Source organism: Bombina bombina, chromosome 1 (assembly GCF_027579735.1).
Source record: "Bombina bombina isolate aBomBom1 chromosome 1, aBomBom1.pri, whole genome shotgun sequence".
NCBI classification, from domain to species: Eukaryota; Metazoa; Chordata; class Amphibia; order Anura; family Bombinatoridae; genus Bombina; species Bombina bombina.
Window position 1 is genome coordinate 798,349,002 of NC_069499.1, and position 23,787 is coordinate 798,372,788.

General features: G+C 43.3%; 1 protein-coding gene across 1 annotated transcript in view; it reads right to left on the reverse strand.

Annotated features, from left to right (window-relative positions):
- ZNF276 (zinc finger protein 276) overlaps nt 1-23,787 on the reverse strand; it is an 80,352-nt gene that overhangs the window by 9,986 nt on the left and 46,579 nt on the right. Inside the window, exons 11-12 of the mRNA XM_053699360.1 lie at nt 18,620-18,737; nt 18,432-18,531 (exon numbers count right to left, since the gene is read on the reverse strand). Coding sequence (XP_053555335.1) covers nt 18,432-18,531; nt 18,620-18,737 — 218 coding nt within the window. The remainder of the gene's footprint in view (nt 1-18,431; nt 18,532-18,619; nt 18,738-23,787) is intronic.

The following is a 23,787-nucleotide window of genomic DNA, read 5'->3' on the forward strand; positions in this document are numbered from 1 at the left end:
TATTAGACAAAAGACAAGAGTTTCTAAAAGTTTGGGAGGAATGGATAGTCTGGGAAGACTCTGTTAGGATGCAAACGAGAAGAGCCATGGAAACTAGGGCCTGATAGGATGTTGGACTCAATTAATAGAAATTCCTGCGGGTGCTCAATCTTTACCTCTCTTTTTCTTTCTCTCTTCTTTAAGATAGGCACTCTTATTATTCTTTCTTTCTATTCTGGTGTCATGAGTCCTATCTGTAATGCAGGAAGTCTTCCTTTAATCTAACATAAGGAGATAGAAGGACTAAACTATGTTGTCCTCGTATGCAAGCAAGATATCCTTTAACGCTACCTTACATACTGTGTTTAATGCGCTATTATTCTGCATTGTTATGTGTTGTGATGCATATATTGTTTTTATTTTGCTGGTGGAGTTGGGAGACTTCAATAAATAAAAAAAAAATTCGGGAAAAAATCTACTACTCATTTGAAGTTCAGACTAAGTGCTACTGCGTTGTTTTGTTATCTTGCATTTGTTGATTATGCAAATCGACTATGTTGACTGGTCCTTTAACTGGGAGTACTGAAGAAATCATGTAGTGACTAGCTTTGCAGTAGTGACTTAAATTTATTTTCTCTTGTTAAGTGTATCCAGTCCACGGATCATCCATTACTTATGGGATATTCTCCTTCCCAACAGGAAGTTGCAAGAGGATCACCCACAGCAGAGCTGCTATATAGCTCCTCCCCTCACTGCCATATCCAGTCATTCTCTTGCAACTCTCAACTAAGATGGAGGTCGTAAGAGGACTGTGGTGTTTTATACTTAGTTTATTTCTTCAATCAAAAGTTTGTTATTTTTAAATGGTACCGGAGTGTACTGTTTATCTCAGGCAGTATTTGGAAGAAGAATCTGCCTGCGTTTTCTATGATCTTAGCAGAAGTAACTAAGATCCTTTGCTGTTCTCACATATTCTGAGGAGTGAGGTAACTTCAGAGGGGGAATAGCGTGCAGGTTTTCCTGCAATAAGGTATGTGCAGTTAAAATATTTTTCTAGGGATGGAATTTGCTAGAAAATGCTGCTGATACCGAAGTAATGTAAGTAAAGCCTTAAATGCAGTGATAGCGACTGGTATCAGGCTTATTAATAGAGATACATACTCTTATAAAAGTGTATTTTAAAACGTTTGCTGGCATGTTTAATCGTTTTTCATATATGTTTGGTGATGAAACTTATTGGGGCCTAGTTTTTTCCACATGGCTGGCTTGAATTTTGCCTAGAAACAGTTCCTGGAGGCTTTCCACTGTTGTAATATGAAAAAAAATTACAGACACAGACATCCAGTTTCTTCCTGCATGTTCCAGGACTTCTCTGAAGGGCTCAAAAGGCTTCAAAAGTCGTATTGAGGGAGGTAAAAAGCCACAGTAGAGCTGTGGCAGTTGTTGTGACTGTTTAAAAAACGTTTTTGGCATTTGTTATTCCGTTTTTGGTATTAAGGGGTTAATCATCCATTTGCAAGTGGGTGCAATGCTCTGCTCACTTGTTACATACACTGTAAAAATTTCGTTAGTGTAACTGCCTTTTTTCACTGTTATTTCAAATTTGGACAAAATTTGTGTTTCTTAAAGGCGCAGTAACGTTTTTTATATTGCTTGTAAACTTATTTTAAGTGTTTTCCAAGCTTGCTAGTCTCATTGCTAGTCTGTTTAAACATGTCTGATACAGAGGAACCTACTTGTTCATTATGTTTGAAAGCCATGGTGGAGCCCCATAGGAGAATGTGTACTAAATGTATTGATTTCACCTTAAACAGTAAAGATCAGTCTTTATCTATAAAAGAATTATCACCAGAGGGTTCTGTCGAGGGGGAAGTTATGCCGACTAACTCTCCCCACGTGTCAAACCCTTCGCCTCCCGCTCAGGGGACGCACGCTAATATGGCGCCAATTACATCAGGGACGCCCATAGCGATGACCTTGCAGGACATGGCTGCAATCATGAATAATACCCTGTCAGAGGTATTATCTAGATTGCCTGAATTAAGAGGCAAGCGCGATAGCTCTGGGGTTAGGAGAGATACAGAGCGCGCAAATGCTGTAAGAGCCATGTCCGATACTGCGTCACAGTATGCAGAACATGAGGACGGAGAGCTTCATTCTGTGGGTGACATCTCTGACTCGGGGAAACCTGATTCAGAGATTTCTAATTTTAAATTTAAGCTTGAGAACCTCCGTGTATTGCTTGGGGAGATATTAGCTGCTCTGAATGACTGTAACACAGTTGCAATTCCAGAGAAATTGTGTAGGCTGGATAGATACTATGCGGTGCCGGTGTGTACTGACGTTTTTCCTATACCTAAAAGGCTTACAGAAATTATTAGCAAGGAGTGGGATAGACCCGGTGTGCCCTTTTCCCCACCTCCTATATTTAGAAAAATGTTTCCAATAGACGCCACTACACGGGACTTGTGGCAGACGGTTCCTAAGGTGGAGGGAGCAGTTTCTACTTTAGCAAAGCGTACCACTATCCCGGTTGAGGACAGTTGTGCTTTTTCAGATCCAATGGATAAAAAATTAGAGGGTTACCTTAAGAAAATGTTTATTCAACAAGGTTTTATTTTGCAGCCCCTTGCATGCATTGCGCCTGTCACTGCTGCGGCGGCATTCTGGTTTGAGGCCCTGGAAGAGGCCATCCATACAGCTCCATTGGAGGAAATTATTGACAAGCTTAGAACGCTTAAGCTAGCTAACTCATTTGTTTCTGATGCCATTGTTCATTTGACTAAACTAACGGCTAAGAATTCCGGATTCGCCATCCAGGCGCGTAGGGCGCTATGGCTTAAATCCTGGTCAGCTGACGTGACTTCAAAGTCTAAATTACTCAACATTCCTTTCAAGGGGCAGACCTTATTCAGGCCTGGCTTGAAGGAAATTATTGCTGACATTACTGGAGGCAAGGGTCATACTCTTCCTCAGGACAGGGCCAAATCAAAGGCCAAACAGTCTAATTTTCGTGCCTTTCGAAATTTCAAGGCAGGAGCAGCATCAACTTCCTCCGCTTCAAAACAAGAGGGAACTGTTGCTCATTCCTGACAGGCCTGGAAACCTAACCAGTCCTGGAACAAGGGCAAGCAGGCCAGAAAACCTGCTGCTGCCCCCAAGACAGCATGAAGGAACGGCCCCCTATCCGGAAACGGATCTAGTGGGGGGCAGACTTTCTCTCTTCGCCCAGGCGTGGGCAAGAGATGTTCAGGATCCCTGGGCGTTGGAGATCATATCTCAGGGATATCTTCTGGACTTCAAAGCTTCTCCTCCACAAGGGAGATTTCATCTTTCAAGGTTATCAGCAAACCAGATAAAGAAAGAGGCATTCCTAAGCTGTGTGCAAGACCTCCTAGTAATGGGAGTGATCCATCCAGTTCCGCGGACGGAACAGGGACACAGGTTTTATTCAAATCTGTTTGTGGTTCCCAAGAAAGAGGGAACCTTCAGACCAATCTTGGATCTAAAGATCTTAAACAAATTCCTCAGAGTTCCATCATTCAAAATGGAAACTATTCGGACCATCCTACCCATGATCCAAGAGGGTCAGTACATGACCACAGTGGACTTAAAGGATGCCTAGCTTCACATACCGATTCACAAGGATCATCATCGGTTCCTAAGGTTTGCCTTTCTAGACAGGCATTACCAATTTGTAGCTCTTTCCTTCGGGTTGGCCACAGCCCCGAGAATCTTTACAAAGGTTCTGGGCTCACTTCTGGCGGTTCTAAGACCGCGAGGCATAGCGGTGGCTCCGTATCTAGACTACATCCTGATACAGGCGTCAAGCTTTCAAATTGCCAAGTCTCATACAGAGATAGTTCTGGCATTTCTGAGGTCGCATGGGTGGAAAGTGAACGTGGAAAAGAGTTCTCTATCCCCACTCACAAGAGTCACCTTCCTAGGGACTCAGAGATTCTGTAGAGATGAAAATTTACCTGACGGAGTCCAGGTTATCAAAACTTCTAAATGCTTGCTGTGTCCTTCATTCCATTCCACGTCCGTCAGTGGCTCAGTGCATGGAAGTAATCGGCTTAATGGTAGCGGCAATGGACATAGTGCCATTTGCACGCCTGCATCTCAGACCGCTGCAATTATGCATGCTAAGTCAGTGGAATGGGGATTACTCAGATTTGTCCCCTCTACTAAATCTGGATCAAGAGACCAGCGATTCTCTTCTCTGGTGGCTATCTCGGGTCCATCTGTCCAAGGGTATGACCTTTCGCAGGCCAGATTGGACGATTGTAACAACAGATGCCAGCCTTCTAGGTTGGGGCGCAGTCTGGAACTCCCTGAAGGCTCAGGGATCGTGGACTCAGGAGGAGAAACTCCTCCCAATAAATATTCTGGAGTTAAGGGCAATATTCAATGCTCTTCTAGCTTGGCCTCAGTTAGCAACCCTGAGGTTCATCAGATTTCAGTCGGACAACATCACAACTGTGGCTTACATCAACCATCAAGGGGGAACCAGGAGTTCCCTAGCGATGTTAGAAGTCTCAAAGATAATTCGCTGGGCAGAGTCTCACTCTTGCCATCTGTCAGCAATCCACATCCCAGGCGTAGAGAACTGGGAGGCGGATTTTCTAAGTCGTCAGACTTTTCATCCGGGGGAGTGGGAACTCCATCCGGAGGTGTTTGTTCAACTGATCCATCGTTGGGGCAAACCAGAACTGGATCTCATGGAGTCTCGCCAGAACGCCAAGCTTCCTTGTTACGGATCCAGGTCCAGGGACCCGGGAGCGACGCTGATAGATGCTCTAGCAGCTCCTTGGTTCTTCAACCTGGCTTATGTGTTTCCACCGTTTCCACTGCTCCCTCGACTGATTGCCAAAATAAAGCAGGAGAGAGCATCTGTGATTCTGATAGCGCCTGCGTGGCCACGCAGGACCTGGTATGCAGACCTAGTGGACATGTCATCCTTTGCACCATGGACTCTGCCTCGGAGGCAGGACCTTCTAATACAAGGTCCTTTCAATCATCCAAATCTAATTTCTCTGAGACTGACTGCATGGAGATTGAAAGCTTGATCCTATCAAGGAGTGGCTTCTCCGAGTCAGTCATTGATACCTTAATACAGGCAGGAAAGCCTGTCACCAGGAAAATCTACCATAAGATATGGCGTAAATATCTTTATTGGTGTGAATCCAAGAATTACTCATGGAGTAAGGTTAGGATTCCTAGGATATTGTCCTTTCTCCAAGAAGGTTTGGACAAAGGATTATCAGCTAGTTCTTTAAAAGGACAGATTTCTGCTCTGTCTATTCTTTTGCACAAGCGTTGGCAGAGGTTCCAGACATTTTGTCAGGCTTTGGTTAGAATTAAGACTGTGTTTAAAACTGTTGCTCCCCCGTGGAGCTTAAACTTGGTTCTTAAAGTTCTTCAAGGAGTTCCGTTTGAACCCCTTCATTGCATTGATATTAAACTTTTATCTTGGAAAGTTCTGTTTTTGATGGCTATTTCCTCGGCTCGAAGAGTCTCTGAGCTATCTGCTTTACAATGTGATTCTCCTTATCTGATTTTTCATGCAGATAAGGTAGTTCTGCGTACCAAACCTGGGTTTTTACCTAAGGTGGTTTCTAACAGGAATATCAATCAAGAGATTGTTGTTCCATCATTATGTCCTAATCCTTCTTCAAAGAAGGAACGTCTCTTACATAATCTGGACGTAGTCCGTGCCTTGAAGTTTTACTTACAAGCTACTAAAGATTTTCGCCAAACATCTTCCCTGTTTGTCATTTACTCTGGACAGAGGAGAGGTCAAAAAGCTTCGGCAACCTCTCTTTCCTTTTGGCTTCGGGGCATAATTCGCTTAGCCCATGAGACTGCTGGACAGTAGCCCCCTGAAAGCATTACAGCTCATTCTACTAGAGCTTTGGCTTCCACCTGGGCCTTTAAAAATGAGGCCTCTGTTGAACAGATTTGCAAGGCTGCGACTTGGTCTTCGCTTCACACCTTTTCAAAATTTTACAAATTTTGCTTCTTCGGAGGCTGTTTTTGGGAGAAAGGTTCTTCAGGCAGTGGTTCCTTCCGTTTAATCCTGCCTTGTCCCTCCCATCATCCGTGTACTTTAGCTTTGGTATTGGTATCCCATAAGTAATGGATGATCCGTGGACTGGATACACTTAACAAGAGAAAACATAATTTATGCTTACCTGATAAATGTATTTCTCTTGTAGTGTATCCAGTCCACGGCCCGCCCTGTCCTTTTAAGGCAGGTCTAAATTTTAATTAAACTACAGTCACCACTGCACCCTATGGTTTCTCCTTTCTTGTCTTGTTTCGGTCGAATGACTGAATATGGCAGTGAGGGGAGGAGCTATATAGGTGATCCTCTTGCAACTTCCTGTTGGGAAGGAGAATATCCCATAAGTAATGGATGATCCGTGGACTGGATACACTACAAGAGAAATAAATTTATCAGGTAAGCATAAATTATGTTTTTATATCAGTGTGCAGTTTAAAAAGGGATTTATGCCATTTTTCTATGTTTTGGGAAGCAATTTAATAAGTTAATTTTCAAACATTTTATTTTTCCCAGTTTACTTTTAAATGTTTAAACTTTTAATAAGCATGTTCAGTTTATACCAGATGTGTGTAGAAATTGCGTTGATTTTTAAAAAAATTTAAATGTACAGAATATCAGCCCCTGTTATTGGTTATCGGCCTAAAAAGGCGGTCAAACGGTATCGCCCCTGAAAAAACTATATTGGTCTATCCCTAATGCAAATAAGTCTATATTTACGTAAAACAACAACTATTACCTTTCTGATTACAGTACTGTACTTTCTGAGGGTACTATGTATACAAAAGTATAATATATATATATATATATATATATATATATATATATATATATAACCTTTATGTTGCATGTATAAGATTTATGAGATGTAAAGCATAAAGTATGCTTACCTGATAATTTAATTTCCATCGAGGGGAGGAGAGTCCATGGCTTCATTCATTACTGTTGGGAATTAGGAACCTGGCCACCAGGAGGAGGCAAAGACACCCCAGCCAAAGGTTTAAATACCTCCCCCACTTCCCTCATCCCCCAGTCATTCTGCCGACGGAACAAGGAACAGTAGGTGAAATATCAGGGTATAAATGGTGCCAGAAGATAAATTAAATTTAGGTCCGCCCAACGGAGATACAGGCGGGAGCCTGTGGACTCTCCTCCCCTCAATGGAAATTAAATTATCAGGTAAGCATAATTTATGTTTTCCATCTAAAGGGGAGGAGAGTCCATGGCTTCATTCATTACTGTTGGAAACATATACCCAAGCTCTAGAGGACGCTGAATAAAACCGGGAGGGAAAAGGCGGACCCTAATCTGAGGGCACCACAGCCTGCAAAACCTCTCTCCCAAAAACAGCTTCTGCAGAAGCAAAAACGTAAAATTTGTAAAACTTTGTAAAAGTGTGTAAGGAGGACCAGGTAACCGCCTTACAAATTTGCTCCATAGAGGCCTCATTCTTGAAGTCTCAAGACGAAGCCACAGCTCTAGTTGAATGAGCCATGATCCTCTGAGGAGGCTTATGTCCCGCTGTCTCATAAGCCAAGCGAATCAAGCTCCTCAACCAAAAGCACAAAGAAGTAGAAGAGGCTTTCTGCCCCTTGCGCTTCCCTGAATGCACCACAAAAAGAGATGTAGACTGTCTGAAATCCTTCGTAGTCTGAAGATAGAACTAAAGGGCACGAACCACATCCAGATTATGAAGTAACCTTTCCTTAGAAGAAGAAGAAGAAGGGTTAGGACACAAAGAAGGAACCACTATTTCCTGATTGACATTACGGTTAAACACCACCTTGGGGAGAAACCCCAAACCAGTGCGGAGCACAGCCTTATCCGCATGAAAAACCAGATAAGGTGGCTCACATTGCAAGGCAGCCAGTTCAGATACTCTGCGTGCCAATGCAATGGCCAACAGGAAGAGAACCTTCCAGGACAGAATCTTAATGTCAATGGAATGCATAGGCTCAAACGGAACTCACTGCAAAACCTTAAGGACCAAGTTTAAGCTCCATGGGGGAGCAGACTGTAAACACAGGCCTGATTCTAGACAGAGCCTGAACAAAGGATTGGATGTAAGAGAGCTAAGCGAGTCTACTATGCAAAAAGACCAACAATGCCGAAATCTGTCCCTGTAAGGAACTAGCGGCAAGACCCTTCTCCAAACCGTCTTGGAGAAAGGCCAGAATCCTGGATACCTTCATCTTATGCCAAGGATATCCATGCTTCACACACCTGGACAAGTCCTCCACACCTTATGGTAGATGCAACGAGTGACTGGTTTCCTTGCCTGAATTAGAGTATCAATCACACTTTCCGAAAAGCCTCTCTTGGCCAAGACTAGGCTTCAATCTCCACGCAGTCAGCCTCAGAGAATCGAGATTTTGATGTTGAAAGGGGCCCTGTTCCAGAAGATCCCTGCGACAGGGTAACCTCCATGGCGGAGAGGATGACATCCCCACCAGATCCGCAAACCACGTCCTCCGCGGCCACAATGGAGCAATCAGAATGGCCAAAGCTCGCTCCTGTTTGATGCATGCCACTACACGAGATAGAAGTGGTAATCTATTAGCTCTGCGTGGGGGTCCCTGGACCTCGACCCGTATCGGGGTAGCTTGCAATTGAGTCTGGACGCCATGAGATCTCTCTCTGGCGTTCCCCAACTGACACAAATCTCCGCAAACACTTTGGGGTAAAGAGACCATTGCCCCGGATGGAAGGATTGCCTGCTTTCCAGTTGTCCACACCTGGAATGTGAATCGCTGACAGCGAGCAGCTGTGGGACTCCACACACTCCAAGATCCGACTCCTCCTCATACCTTCTAATGGTTTATGTAAACCACCGAGGTAATGTTGTCGGTCTGGAATCTGATGAAGCTGAACGACCCCAGGAAAGGCCATGCCTTCAGAGCATTGTAGATTGCTCGGAGTTCCAGAATATTTATCGGAAGGAGAGACTCCTCCCGGGACCATTTTCCAAACAGCTACCCATTCTGCCAGACTCGCGTCTGTGGTCACAGTCTCCCAGGACGGTCTCAGGAAGGATGTCCCCATGAACAGTTGCTCCGGACGGCTCCACCAAGAGAGGGAGATCCGAGTCCGAGCATCCATGGATATCTGCTGTGATAGATCTAAATGATCGCCGTTCCACTGTCTCAACATGCACAATTAAAGAGGTCTGAGATGGAACCTGGCGAATGGAATGACGTCTATGCTGGAAACCATGAGTCCGATCACCTCCATACACTGAGCCACCGAGGGGCAAGACAAGAGGACGCAATCTTCAATGGTCTGTGAGAAATATTTTCATGGACATAGAGTCTATTATCATGCCCAGGAACTCTTTCCTGAGTTGATCTTCCAACCGTGAGATTGAAGTAAAAGAAGAGCCCTTGAATGATCCTATGCAAGACTGAGCGGCGGCGCCTGCAATAGGATGTCGTCCAGATAGGGCGCCATAGCAATGCCTCTGGCCACCACAAGTAACGCCCCCAGAACCTTCATGAAGACTCTCGGGCCGTCGCCAGACCAAAGGGAAGGGCCACAAACTGGAAGTGTTGGTCCAGAAACGCAAATCTCTGGAACTTGAAGTGGTCCCTGTGGATTGGCACATGAAGGTAAGCGTCCTTCCAGTCTTTGGTTGTCATAAACCGTCCCTCTTGAACTAAGGGCAGAATAGATCTGATAGTTTCCATTTTCAACGATGAAACACTCAGAAACTTGTTTAAACACTTTAGGTCCAGAATCGGGATGAACGTGCCCTCCTTCTTTGGAAACTCATAAAAATTTTAATAGTACCCTAGACCCCTTTCTGCTTGGGGTACTGGTACGATAACACCTAGAGAGGAGAGATCTCTCACACATTCGAGAAAGGCTTCTCTCTTTTCCGGTCTTGAAGACAGGTTTGATAGGAGAAATCTGCCCCTGGGCAGATGGGATCTGAACCCTATCCTGTAACCCTGTGCGACAACGTCCAGAACCCAGGGATCCTGAACGTCCTGCAACCAGGCTTCTGAGAAGAGATAATCTGCCCCCTACTTGGTCCAGAGACCGGTCGGGGGCCGCCCCTTCATGTCGATTTTGTCTCGGTGGGCTTCTTGCTCTGCTTAGACTTGTTCCAAGAATGAGCCGGTTTCCATGTTCCCTTGGATTGGTCCGCTTCCATGGCGGGCTGCTGGGCCTTGTCCGCACGAAAGGGGCGAAAAGTAGATCCTTTAGGCTTAGTCTAGTTATCCTGCGGTAGGAAAGCTCCCTTGCCTCCTGTAACCGTGGATATGATCTAATCCAATCCTGGACCGAACAGAATCTTTCCTTGAAAAGGCAGGGACAACAGCCTCGACTTAGAGGTCATGTCCGCAGACCAAGACTTTAGCCACAGAGCCCTGCTATCTAAAAAAATATGGAAAAAACTGACACCTTAGCGTTCACACTAATAATTTGCATATTGGCATCACATATGAGAGAATTGGCAATCTTCAGTGCCTTACCCTTATACTGTATCTCGTCGAGGAAAGTCTCTTTTAACGAAGAACTATCCTCGAGGGGAATAGTTTTTCACTTCGCGAGCGTGGAGATAGCACCATCCACCTTAGGGAAAGTACCCAACAGCTCCAGCTGAGAGTCCGGTACGGGGAACAGTTTCTTAAAGGAGGAAGAAGGGGAAAAGGAAGAACCTAATCGCTCCCATTCATTCTTAATAATATTTGCCATCTTAACAGGAACCGGGAAGACCTGAGTCACCACCCTGTCCTCATAACTTATCAAGCTTAGGAATCACAGGTTCTTCTGGAAGTTTCGGTTCCGGAACTTCCAGAGTAGCAAGCACTTGTTTCAGCAAAAAGCACACATTTCTCTTGTAAAGGTGTATCCAGTCCATGGGTTCATCCATTACTTGTGGGATATTCTCCTTCCCAACAGGAAGCTGCAAGAGGACACCCACAGCAGAGCTGTCTATATAGCTCCTCCCCTAACTGCCACCCCCAGTCATTCTCTTGCAGCTCTCAACAAGAAAGGAAGTATCAAGAGAGATGTGGTGACTTAGTGTAGTTTTTACCTTCAATCAAAAGTTTGTTATTTTTAAACGGTACCGGCGTTGTACTGTTTTTATTCTCAGGCAGAAATTGGAAGAACACTTCTGCCTTGAGGTTTGATGATCTTAGCGGTTTGTAACTAAGGTCCATTGCTGTTCTCACACATAACTGAAGAGTATGGAAAGAAAACTTCAGTTGGGGGGACGGTCTGCAGATTGCCTGCTTTGAGGTATTTTCAGTATATTTTTTTCTAGAGAGATAAGGTCTAGAAAATGCTGACAGTGCCTGGTATATTTAAGGTAAGCCTGATGCAGTGATTTAACAACAACGCGGATCATGCTTGCAAAAAGGGATAATATTCATGTTAATACCTATATTACTTAGTGTAAAAACGTTTGCATGATTTATAAATAAAAACGTTTTTTCTCTGAGGGTGATAAATCTTTATTTGGGGCCTAGTTTCCACATGGCTTGTTAGATTACTCCTAGGAGTACTTTTTTAAGGCCCTCTGACTTTGAGTGCATGGTGGGAGGGGCCTATTTTCGTTTTCAGTCTGAGACATCCAGCTTCCCTGAAGGAGTCCTCTGGCTTATAGGACCTCTATAGAGGGTTTTGTTCCTGCAAAAATCGTTTTTAAGGGCAGGTAGGAGCCACAGCAGAGCGTGTTTGACTGTTTGTTAACAGGTTTAACGTTTTTCTAATTCGTTTTTGGGCCTGAGGGGTTAATCATCCATTTGCAAGTGGGTGCAATGCTGCTTTAGTCCCTTATATACACTGTAAAAATTTCGTAGAGTTTACAAATTTTTTTCTCTTAAAGGCACAGTACAGTTTTTTATTATTGCTTTTTTCACATTTATTAAAGTGTTTTCCAAGCTTGCTGGTCTCATTACTAGTCTGTTAAACATGTCTGACAGAGGAAACTCCTTGTTCATTATGTTTAGAAGCCATTGTGGAACCCCCTCTTAGAATGTGTACCAAATGCACTGACCTTTCTATAAAGTTATAAAGACCAAATTATGGCTTTTAAAGATTTATCACCTGAGGTTTCTGAGACTGACAAAAGGGAGGTTATGCCATCTAGCTCTCCCCACGTGTCAGAACCTATAACTCCCGCTCAAGGGACGCCAAGTCTAGCGCGTCCAATGCGTTTACTTTACAAGACATGGCGGCAGTTATGAATCATACCCTCACAGAGGTATTGTCCAAACTGCCAGGGTTACAAGCAAAGCGAGACACCTCTGGGGCTAGAACAAATACAGAGCTCTCTGACGCTTTAGTAGCTATGTCTGATATACCCTCACAATGTGCAGAAGTTGAAGCAGGAGAGCTTCTATCTGTGGGTGACTTCTCTGATTCAGGGAAGGCGTTACTTCAGTCTGACTCTGAAATGACAGCATTTAAATTTAAGCTTGAACACCTCCGGTTGCTCAGGGAGGTTTTAGCGACTCTGGATGACTGTGACACCATTGTAGTCCCAGAGAAATTGTGTAAAATGGACAAATACTTTGCAGTGCCTGTTTACACTGATGTTTTTCCAATCCCTAAGAGGTTTTCAGAAATTATTACTAAGGAATGGGATAGACCAGGTGTGCCTTTCTCTCCCCCTCCTGCTTTTAAGAAAATGTTTCCTATAGATGCCGCTACACAGGACTTGTGGCAGACGGTCCCTAAGGTGGAGGGAGCAGTCTCTACCCTAGCTAAGCATACAACTATTCCTGTCGAGGACAGTTGTGCTTTCCTAGATCCTATGGATAAGAAATTAGAGGGTTTCCTTAAGAAAATCTTTATACAACAAGGTTTTATTCTCCAGCCTCTTGCATGCATTGCCCCAGTCACTGCTGCAGCGGCTTTCTGGTTCGAGTCTCTGGAGGAGGCTTTACAGGTAGAGACCCCGTTGGATGATATCCTTGACAGGCTTAAAGCTCTTAAGTTAGCCAATTCATTTATTTCTGACGACGTTTTTCATTTAACCAAGCTAACGGCTAAGAATTCAGGTTTTGCCATTCAGGCACGTAGGGCGCTATGGCTTAAATCCTGGTCACTTCAAAGTCTAAACTTCTCAAGATCCCCTTCAAAGAGCAGACCCTATTTGGGCCTGGACTGAAGGAGATCATTTCTGATATTACTGGAGGAAAAGGCCACGCCCTTCCCCAGGATAGGTCCAACAAGTTAAGGACCAAACAGACTAATTTTCGTTCCTTTCGAAACTTCAAGAGTGGTGCAGCTTCATCATCTTCTTCTACAAAATAAGAGGGAAATTTTGCCCAGTCCAAGCCAGTCTGGAGACATAACCAGGCTTGGAACAAGGGGAAACAGGCCAAAAAGCCTGCTGCTGCCTCTAAGACAGCATGAAGGAGTGGCCCGGATCTGGGACCAGATCTAGTGGGGGGCAGACTTTCTCTCTTCGCCCAGGCTTGGGCAAGAGACGTCCAGGATCCCTGGGCTCTAGAGATTGTTTCCCAGGGATATCTTCTGGATTTCAAAGCTTCATCTAAAAAGGGGAGATTTCATCTCTCACAATTATCTGCAAACCAGATAAAGAGAGAGGCATTCTTACATTGCGTTCAAGACCTACTAGTTATGGGAGTGATACACCCAGTTCCAAAGGAGGAACAGGGTCAGGGCTTCTATTCAAATCTGTTTATAGTTCCCAAGAAAGAGGGAACTTTCAGACCAATCTTGGATCTCAAGATCCTAAACAAATTTCTCAGGGTCCCATCCTTCAAGATGGAGACTATTCGAACCATCCTACCTATGATCCAGGAGGGTCAATATATGACTACCGTGGATTTAAAGGATGCTTATCTACATATTCCGATACACAGGGATCATCATCAGTTTCTCAGGTTCGCCTTCCTAGACAGGCATTACCAGTTTGTGGCTCTTCCCTTCGGGTTAGCCACGGCACCAAGAATCTTTACGAAGGTTCTAGGGTCCCTTCTGGCGGTTCTAAGACCGCGGGGTATAGCAGTAGCCCCTTACCTAGACGACATCCTGATACAGGCGTCAACTTTTCAAATCGCCAGGTTCCATACGGACATTGTTCTGGCATTCCTAAGGTCTCACGGGTGGAAGGTGAACGAAGGAAAGAGTTCTCTCTCACCTCTCACAAGAGTTTCCGTCCTAGGAACTCTGATAGATTCAGTAGAAATGAAGATTTATCTGACAGAGGTCAGGTTGTCAGAACTTCTAACTCCCTGCCGTGCTCTTTATTCCATTTCTCGTCCGTCAGTGGCGCAGTGTATGGAGGTAATCGGATTAATGGTAGCGGCAATGGACATATTTCCGTTTGCCCGCCTACATCTCAGACCACTGCAACTTTACATGCTCAATCAGTGGAATGGGGATTACACAGATTTGTCCCCTCTACTAAATCTGGATCAAGAGACCAGGGATTCTCTTCTCTGGTGGCTATCTCGGGTCCATCTGTCCAAGGGAAGGAATTTCCGCAGGCCAGAATGGACTATAGTAACGACAGATGCCAGCCTTCTGGGCTGGGGTGCAGTCTGGAACTCCCTGAAGGCTCAGGGTTCGTAGACTCAGGAGGAGGCCCTCCTTCCGATAAACATTCTGGAACTAAGAGCGATATTCAATGCTCTTCAGGCTTGGCCTCAGTTAGCTGCGGTCAGGTTCATCAGATTTCAGTCGGACAACATCATGACTGTAGCCTATATCAACCATCAGGGGGGAACAAGTAGCCCCCTGGCAATGTTGGAGGTTTCAAAGATAATTCTATGGGCAGAGGTTAACTCTTGCCATCTCTCAGCTATCCATATCCCAGGAGTAGAGAACTGGGAGGCGGATTTTCTAAGTCGGCAGACTTTTCATCCGGGGGAGTGGGAGCTCCATCCGGAGGTATTTGCCCAGTTGATCCAACTTTGGGGCAAACCGGAACTGGATCTCATGGCGTCTCATCAGAACGCCAAGCTTCCTTGTTACGGGTCCAGGTCCAGGGATCCCAAGGCAGCGCTGATAGATGCTCTAGCAGCGCCCAGGTCCTTCAGCCTGGCTTATGTGTTTCCACTGTTTCCTCTGCTCCCTCGTCTGATTGCTAAGATCAAGCAGGAGAGAGCTTCGGTGATCTTGATAGCCCCTGTGTGGCCACGCAGGACTTGGTATGCAGATCTGGTGGACATGTTATCTTTCCACCATGGACTCTACCTCTAAGGCAGGACCTTCTACTTCAAGGTCCCTTCAAACATCCAAATCTAATTTCTCTACGTCTGACTGCTTGGAGATTGAACGCTTGATTCTATCAAAGCGTGGTTTTTCCGAATCGGTCATTGATACCTTAATTCAGGCTCGAAAGCCTGTCACCAGGAAAATCTATCATAAGATATGGTGTAAATATCCTCATTGGTGTGAATCCAAGGGTTACTCATGGAGTAAGTTCAGGATTCCTAGGATATTATCTTTTCTGCAAGAAGGATTGGAGAAGGGTTTGTCAGCTAGTTCCTTAAAGGGACAGCTTTCTGCTCTGTCTATTCTTTTGCACAAACGTCTCGCTGAGGTTCCAGACGTTCAGGCGTTTTGTCAGGCTTTAGTTAGGATCAAGCCTGTGTTTAAACCTGTTGCTCCGCCATGGAGTTTAAATTTAATTCTTAAAGTTCTTCAAGGGGTTCCGTTTGAACCTTTGCATTCCATAGATATTAGCTTTTATCTTGGAAAGTTCTGTTTTTAGTAGCTATCTCCTCAGCTCGGAGAATTTCGGAGTTATCTGCTTTACAATATGATTCCCCTTATCTGATTTTCCATGCAGATAAGGTAGTGTTACGTACCAAACCTGGGTTTCTTCCTAAGGTGGTATCTAATAAGAATATCAATCAGGAGATTGTTGTTCCTTCACTATTTCCTAATCCTTCTTCAAAGAAGGAACGTCTATTACACAATCTTGATGTGGTTCGTGCTTTAAAGTTTTATTTACAAGCTACGAAGGATTTTCGTCAAACATCTGCTTTGTTTGTTGTCTACTCTGGACAGAGGAGAGGCCAATAGGCTTCGGCAACTTCTCTTTCTTTTTGGCTAAGAAGTATAATACGCTTAGCTTATGAGACTGCTGGCCAGCAGCCTCCTGAAAGAATTACAGCTCATTCTACTAGAGCAGTAGCTTCCACATGGGCTTTTAAACATGAGGCCTCTGTTGAACAGATTTGTAAGGCGGCGACTTGGTCTTCGCTTCATACCTTTTCTAAATTCTATAAATTTGATACTTTTGCTTCTTCGGAGGCTGTTTTTGGGAGAAAGGTTCTACAGGCAGTGGTTCCTTCCGTTTAAGTTCCTGCCTTGTTCCTCCCTTCATCTGTGTCCTAAAGCTTTGGTATTGGTATCCCACAAGTAATGGATGAACCCGTGGACTGGATACACCTTTACAAGAGAAAACAAAATTTATGCTTACCTGATAAATTTATTTCTCTTGTGGTGTATCCAGTCCACGGCCCGCCCTGTCATTTTAAGGCAGGTGTTTTTTATTTTTAAACTACAGTCACCACTGCACCCTATAGTTTCTCCTTTTTTTCTTGCTTGTCTTCGGTCGAATGACTGGCGGTGGCAGTTAGGGGAGGAGCTATATAGACAGCTCTGCTGTGGGTGTCCTCTTGCAGCTTCCTGTTGGGAAGGAGAATATCCCACAAGTAATGGATGAACCCATGGACTGGATATACCACAAGAGAAATAAATTTATCAGGTAAGCATAAATTTTGTTTTTCCATCCTAAACCTAAAGTCAGGCTCCTCCGCAGCCGGAGGTTTAGATGACACGGACTCCAACCCAGAAGGGGCCTCCTCCGAAGAGTCGGAGTGGGCCTCGTCATCGTATAATGCCTCAAATTTCCACAGGCGTAGACAACACCTGGGCCGAGTCGCCATGGTACACCCTACGCTTGTGCTTAGCAGAACGTAGTAAGGCGTGGATCACTTTCGATACCGCCGTTTGCAGTTGATCCACAAAATCTGACGGGACGGGGACCCCTCAGAGGTGGATGGCTCAGTAGTACTAGACATCCGTTTGCTCTTAGATGTTGTAACTTTATTAAGGCATGTGGAACAAAGTTGAGTAGGCTGATCTACCAGAACCTCCTCACACAGGAATGAGAACTAGTTAAAGAGGGCGAGCCCTCTAACATGTCAGAGTCCTCCATGGCTTGCGCTGTTATTAAGGACTAGATTAACTTACTAAATAGGCACCTTTATAACCTCCAATGGCCGGGGCACTCACCACCTCCTATGACCCGGACTACAGAAACTGTTTTGTCTCCTGCACCGCTGATCAACAGAGGAAGATAGATAGCCACACCTGGTCACATGGAATGCCCGGCAGGACCGCCCCTGCCTAAGGAGAAAACGCGCCAAAAAAAGGCAGCGCCATACTCCCGTAAGTCACCTAAAAGTTCCACACATTGCCAGAGCCTCATCTCGCATATAACGCAGCAATGACACAATAAAGAGTATCATGTATAACCCCCCCCCCTGTTCAATAATCCCCTTTCTAGGAATATTAACCCTTGATTCTATAAAGATAAAAGGAGTCGCACTGTGACCCTGTCTTCCGTGTTATCATTATGTAATAAAAAAACGAAATGATCTTACCAGAATCTACGCCGTGGAACAGGAACACGGCCCTTCAAGTGTGACAGGTTAGTAGCCTCGCTCCTAACATGGACTTGAATGTAAAAAGCAGGCAGAAAGACTCTCCCTGCATCTCCGGACTCTTAACTTTCGCCCAGGCACTCACTGAGAGGCTGACAGGACTACTTAAAACTCCAGTCCCAATGCGAAGAGTACTACCCTCCATAAGAGACTACTCCGATCTTCAGCACTTCTCTGCCCTCCTCCTGTGACAAAAGGCAAAGAATGACTGGGGGAATCAGGGAAGTGGGGGAGGTATTTAAGCCTTTGGCTGGGGTGTATTTGCCTCCTCCTGGTGGCCAGGTGCCTAATTCTCAACAGTAATGAATTAAGCCGTGGACTCTCCTCCCCTTTAGATGGAAATATTGTCTAAATCAGGGGTCAACAAGTCTGTTAAAAATGTAGTAGCCAGTAAGAATATTTAGAAGCCAGACATACTTTTAGGAGCCAGATAGTTGTATTTGTATATAGATATATGGAGAAAAACCCAAAAAGTTAAAGAGGTAAAATTCTAGGAGCCAGTGGCTCCCTGGCCTCCTGGGTTTGTCGAGCCCTGGTCTAAATGACATGATGTTCTTTACACTTGGTCCAATCCCCTCTTCAAACTGTCCGAAAACTAAACCTGTTGTGGTCTCAAGCAGTTTGGATAAAGGACTTTCTACCTGGATTACAGTTGTATCTATGTCATCCATCCTGACTAAATATATTGCTTTAAGCTTATCTGCTTAGAATCTTGCTAAACTTACTGCAAAGGTTTTGCTCCTGAATGTCGTAGCTGGTGTACAGAGAGATGTTTCCTCTGCTTGAAGGCCTGCCCACACTGGTCACAAATATAATTCCTCTGATCTAGAGGGAAAAAGAAAAAAATATAGGATGATGGAATAGCAGGGAGTTATATCACTGGAAGTGTGCAGTGACATACAGATGTACGTACTTGAATGAATAAGCTTAAAATGACGCTGCAAGTACCGGCCAATTGTGAATAACTTGTTGCAGCCAGGGTGTGGACAAGGTTGCTCTTTCATCTCTTCATGTAGATTTTTTATGTGTTTCTGTCAATTAGGAAAGATTTTAAAAAGTTAAACTGGATTGGTGTAGAGTTAACAAATGACAAATCAAACTGACACAGCACAATGAAATATAACATAGGTTAAAAAAAAGCACATTAGCCCATTTCTTAATGAATAGTTATTGCATTATCCTTCGTGCCAGACCTCATTTTGTGCCCAATTCTCTAGTGAAGTATTTTTGAAATACAATCATCATAAATTGGCCTAGTTTTCATAATATCAGAACTAGAGCACAGGTGAAATAATCAGTTGATCAGTAACCATGGTTACTAACCTGCTCTCACTTATCTGCTGATTATTTCACCTGTGCTCTAGTTCAGATATCATGAAAATCTGGCCTGTTGGTGTGCCCTAAGGACTGGCGTTGAAAAACACTGCTCTAAAAATCCTCGGCTAAGGTTATATTCGCTAAAAAGAGACCCATCAGATATATCATGTTATACGCAAGATTTTCTAAAGACATACATTACAGTATAGTGCTCAACAAAATAAGCAGTTTAAAAGGGGACATGAAAAACTTTCATAAATCAAATAGTATAAGATTTTTGAAAACTTCCAAATTTAGTTCTATTATCAAATTTACTTTGTCTTTGTAGATAGGTTAAAAAGAATACCGAGAAAACAAAGCAAAAGTAAAATTCTACTTTAAAGTATGCAAGAAAAAAAAATTGCCTTTAATGTAATTTCTAAATTTAAAGTTAAAATGATTCCAAAAAGTACAAAATTCAAAGTGTATTATTTTTTTGCGTATTGTAAAATGAGTTTAGCAGACTAGGCTGAAGAGGAGCATTACTTTTCTTATAGTTGTCGTAGTCTCTTAGCAATTTACCCACTAAAATGTAAGCCAGTGAGTGTGTCTCAACATAAGCCAAGCACTTATTGCATGAATATAAAATGACGTATGCAGAACTAAAGGCAAAGGAAAATGTGTATGTATTAAAAAGAAATTGCTGTCAGTGCTGAGTGGTCCCTACTAAATTTGCTTAAAAGTGATTCATTACTTTCTATTGGAGGCAGCTCACCTCTCGCTGGGAATGGAAGATTCAGCCCTTAGTTTGCAGTTAGACATTATGGCATTCAGAGTGATGTCAGAATAGGCAGGAGCATGACTGTAGGGCATTTTCAGTTTAAAATGGACATTGTAATATAAAATGATCTCTCCTTTAATCTTCCAAATGATCCAATTTACCTGCTGGAGTGTATTACATTGTTTACAAATGGCTCCTTTACTTTTATAAAACCTATACTGAAAATTTGAATACAGCAGTTTTCTATATAAACCTCTCAGTGGAGGTTAGGATAGAACCCATTTGTAAGGGTGTTCTTGCATTTCTTCCCGGAGTGCATTGTCCCTTTAAAGCAAGGATTTTTAAAGTCTTAGGCATTGAGCCTCTATTCTGAATAAATGTACAAGACAGCCTACCCCCACCCCCATAATGGATGTTAATTTTTTTTTTTTCTCTTTCTTTCTCTCTTTGAAGAAACATTTTTATATTTTAATTATAGTTTTAATTTGGGGGATTTACATCTGGCCCAGGGTTAACAAACAGCTCTCAAGAGCGGATTCTGATCAACCAAAAGAGAGTACTTCTCTCACATTTTAAATTGTACCACCTCACATTTTGAAAACCCCTGCTTTAAAGGGAAATGAAACCCATTTTTTCCCCCTTTTATATTTCAGATAGATTGTGCAATTATAAAACATCTTTTTAATTTGCTTCTATAATCAAATTTACTTTGTACTCTTGTTATCCTTTGTTGAAATGCACACATAGGCTCAGGAGCAGCAATGCACTACTGGGAGCTAGCTGCTGAATGGTGGCTGCACATTTACATATCTTATCATTGGTTAACCAGATGTGTTTAGCTAGCTCGCCGTAGTGCATTGCTGTTCCTTCAACAATCTATATCAAAGTTGTTGATAAAAGTAAATTGGTTTAAAATTGTATCCTATATCTGAAATATGAAAGGAAAATGTGGGTCCCTTTAAGTTCATTCTTTTTTTCATGTATGCTGTATTGAAATGCCTGTTCCTTTAATGGGATATATATAAGTTACTTTCATTATGTAAAAAAAAAGTTTTCAGTGTTGTATATTTGGAAGCAGATATAATGAAAACAAAATGTATGCTTACCTGATAAATTTCTTTCCGGATATGGAGAGTCCACGACGTCACTCAATTACTAGTGGGAATGTCACTCCTGGCCAGCAGGAGGAGACAAAGAGCACTACAGCAAAGCTGCTAAGTGTCACTCCCCTACCCATTATCCCCAGTCATTTCACCAAAGGGAAATGGAAAAAGAATAACTCAAAAGGTAAAGAAAAATAAAATGTATTAACCCCTATCCCGCCGCAACCTAAATAAAAGTATTAACCCCTAAACCGTCTGTCCCCCACATCACCATAAACTAAATTAAGCTATTAACCCCTAAACCTAACAACCCGCTAACTTTAAATTAAAATTACTTTAAAAGAATTACACCTAATCTAATAGCCCTATCAAAATAAAAAAGCCCTAGCCTACAATAAACCACCAATGGCCCTTAAAAGGGCCTTTTGTGGGGAATTGCCCCAAATAAATCAGCTCTTTAACCTGTAAAAAAAATACAAACACCCCCCAACAGTAAAACCCACCACCCCAAATAAAAAAAACTAATCTAAAATAACCTAAGCTCCCCATTTCCCTGAAAAGGGCATTTAGCTCTTTTACATGCCCTGACCCTAATCTAAAAATAAAACCCACCTAAAAAAACCTTTAATAAACCGAACACTAACCCCCGACGATCCACTTACAGTTATTGAAGTCCCGCTTGAAGGATTCATCCAGTCGGCGATGTCCTCATCCAGGCAGCAAGAAGTCTTCATCCAGACGGCATCTTCTATCTTTATCCATCCAGCGCGGAGCATCCTCTTCATACGGGCACGGCTGTAAACTGGAACTTCAATGCAAGTGATGTCATCCAAGATGGCGTCCCGTGCATTCCTATTGGCTGAAAGATTTCAATCAGCCAATAGGATTTGAGCAGCTCTCATTCTATTGTCTGTTCCAATCAGCCAATAGGATGAGAGCTCAATCATATTGGCTGATTGGAACAACTAATAGGATATTAGCAGCTCTAATCCTATTGGCTGATTGAAATCTTTCAGCCAATAGGAATGCATGGGATGCCATCTTGGATGACGTCACTTGCATTGAAGTTCCAGTTTACAGCAGCGACCGTATGAAGAGGATGCTCCGCGCCGGATGGATGAAGATAGAAGATGCCGTCTGGATGAGAACTTTGCCAGCTGGATGAAGATCGAAGAGGCCGGCTGGATGAAGACTTCTTGCCGGCTGGATGGATCCTTCAAGCGGGACTTCAATAACTGTAAGAGGATCGTCAGGTGTTAGTGTTAGGTTTATTTAAGGGTTTTTTGGGTGGGTTTTATTTTTAGATTAGGGTCTGGGCATGTAAAAGAGCTAAATGCCCATACAAATGCCTTTTTCAGGGCACTGGGGAGCTTAGGTTATTTTAGGTAGGTTTTTTCTCTTGTAAAGGTGTATCCAGTCCACGGGTTCATCCATTACTTGGGATATTCTCCTTCCCAACAGGAAGCTGCAAGAGGACACAGCAGAGCTGTCTATATAGCTCCTCCCATAACTGCCACCCCCTAGTCATTCTCTTGCAAGCTCTCGACAAGAAAGGAAGTATCAAGAGAGATGTGGTGAATTAGTGTAGTTTTTTTACCTTCAATCAAAAGTTTGTTATTTTTAAACGGTACCGGCGTTGTACTGTTTTTACTCTCAGGCAGAAATTGGAAGAAGAATTCTGCCTGGAGGTTTGATGATCTTAGCGGTTTGTAACTAAGGTCCATTGCTGTTCTCACACATAACTGAAGAGTATGGGAAAACTTCAGCTGGGGGAACGGCCTGCAGATTGCCTGCTTTGAGGTATGTTCAGTATATTTTTTTCTAGAGAGATGATAAGGTCTAGAAAATGCTGACAGTGCCTGGTATATTTGAGGTAAGCCTGATACAGTGATTTAACAGCAACTGGGATCATGCTTGCAAAAAAGGGTAATATTCATGTTACTACTCATATTACTTAGTGTAAAAACGTTTGCATGTTTTATAGTAAAAACTTTTTTCTCTGAGGGTGATAATTCTTTATTTTGGGGCCTAGTTTTCCACATGGCTTGTTAGATCACTCCTAAAATAAGGCCCCCTGACATTCAGTGCATGGTGGGAGGGGCCTATTTTCGCGCACTTTATGCGCAGTTGATCTTCAGACTGAGACATACAGCTTCCCTAAAGAAGTCCTCTGGCATCTAGGACCACTATAGAGGGTGTTTTTCCTGCAAAAAAATCGTGTTTAAGGGCAGGTAGGGCCACAGCAGAGCTGTGGCAGTGTGTTTGACTGTTTAACGGTTTTTCCGTTTTTCTAATCCGTTTTGGGGCCTAAGTGGTTAATCATCCATTTGCAAGTGGGTGCAATGCTGCTTTAGTCTCTTATACACACTGTAAAAATTTCGTAGAGTTTACTATTTTTTATCACTGTTTTGCAGTTTATGAGGTAGTTTTTTTCTCTTAAAGGCACAGTACCGTTTTTATTTAATTGCTTTTTCACATTTATTAAAGTGTTTTCCAAGCTTGCTCGTCTCATTACTAGTCTGTTAAACATGTCTGACATAGAGGAAACTCCTTGTTCATTATGTTTAGAAGCCATTGTGGAACCCCCTCTTAGAATGTGTACCAAATGCACTGACCTTTCTATAAGACCATATTATGGCTTTTAAGGATTTATCACCAGAGGTTTCTCAGACTGACAAGAGGGAGGTTAAACCACCTAGCTCTCCCAATGTGCCAGAACCTATATCTCCCGCGCAAGTGATGCCAAGTACATCTGGCGCGTCCAATGCGTTTACCTTACAAGACATGGCGGCAGTTATGATTCATACCCTCACAGAGGTATTGTCCAAACTGCCAGGGTTACAAGGAAAGCGAGACAGCTCTGGGGCTAGAACAAATACAGAGCCTTCTGACGCTTTAGTA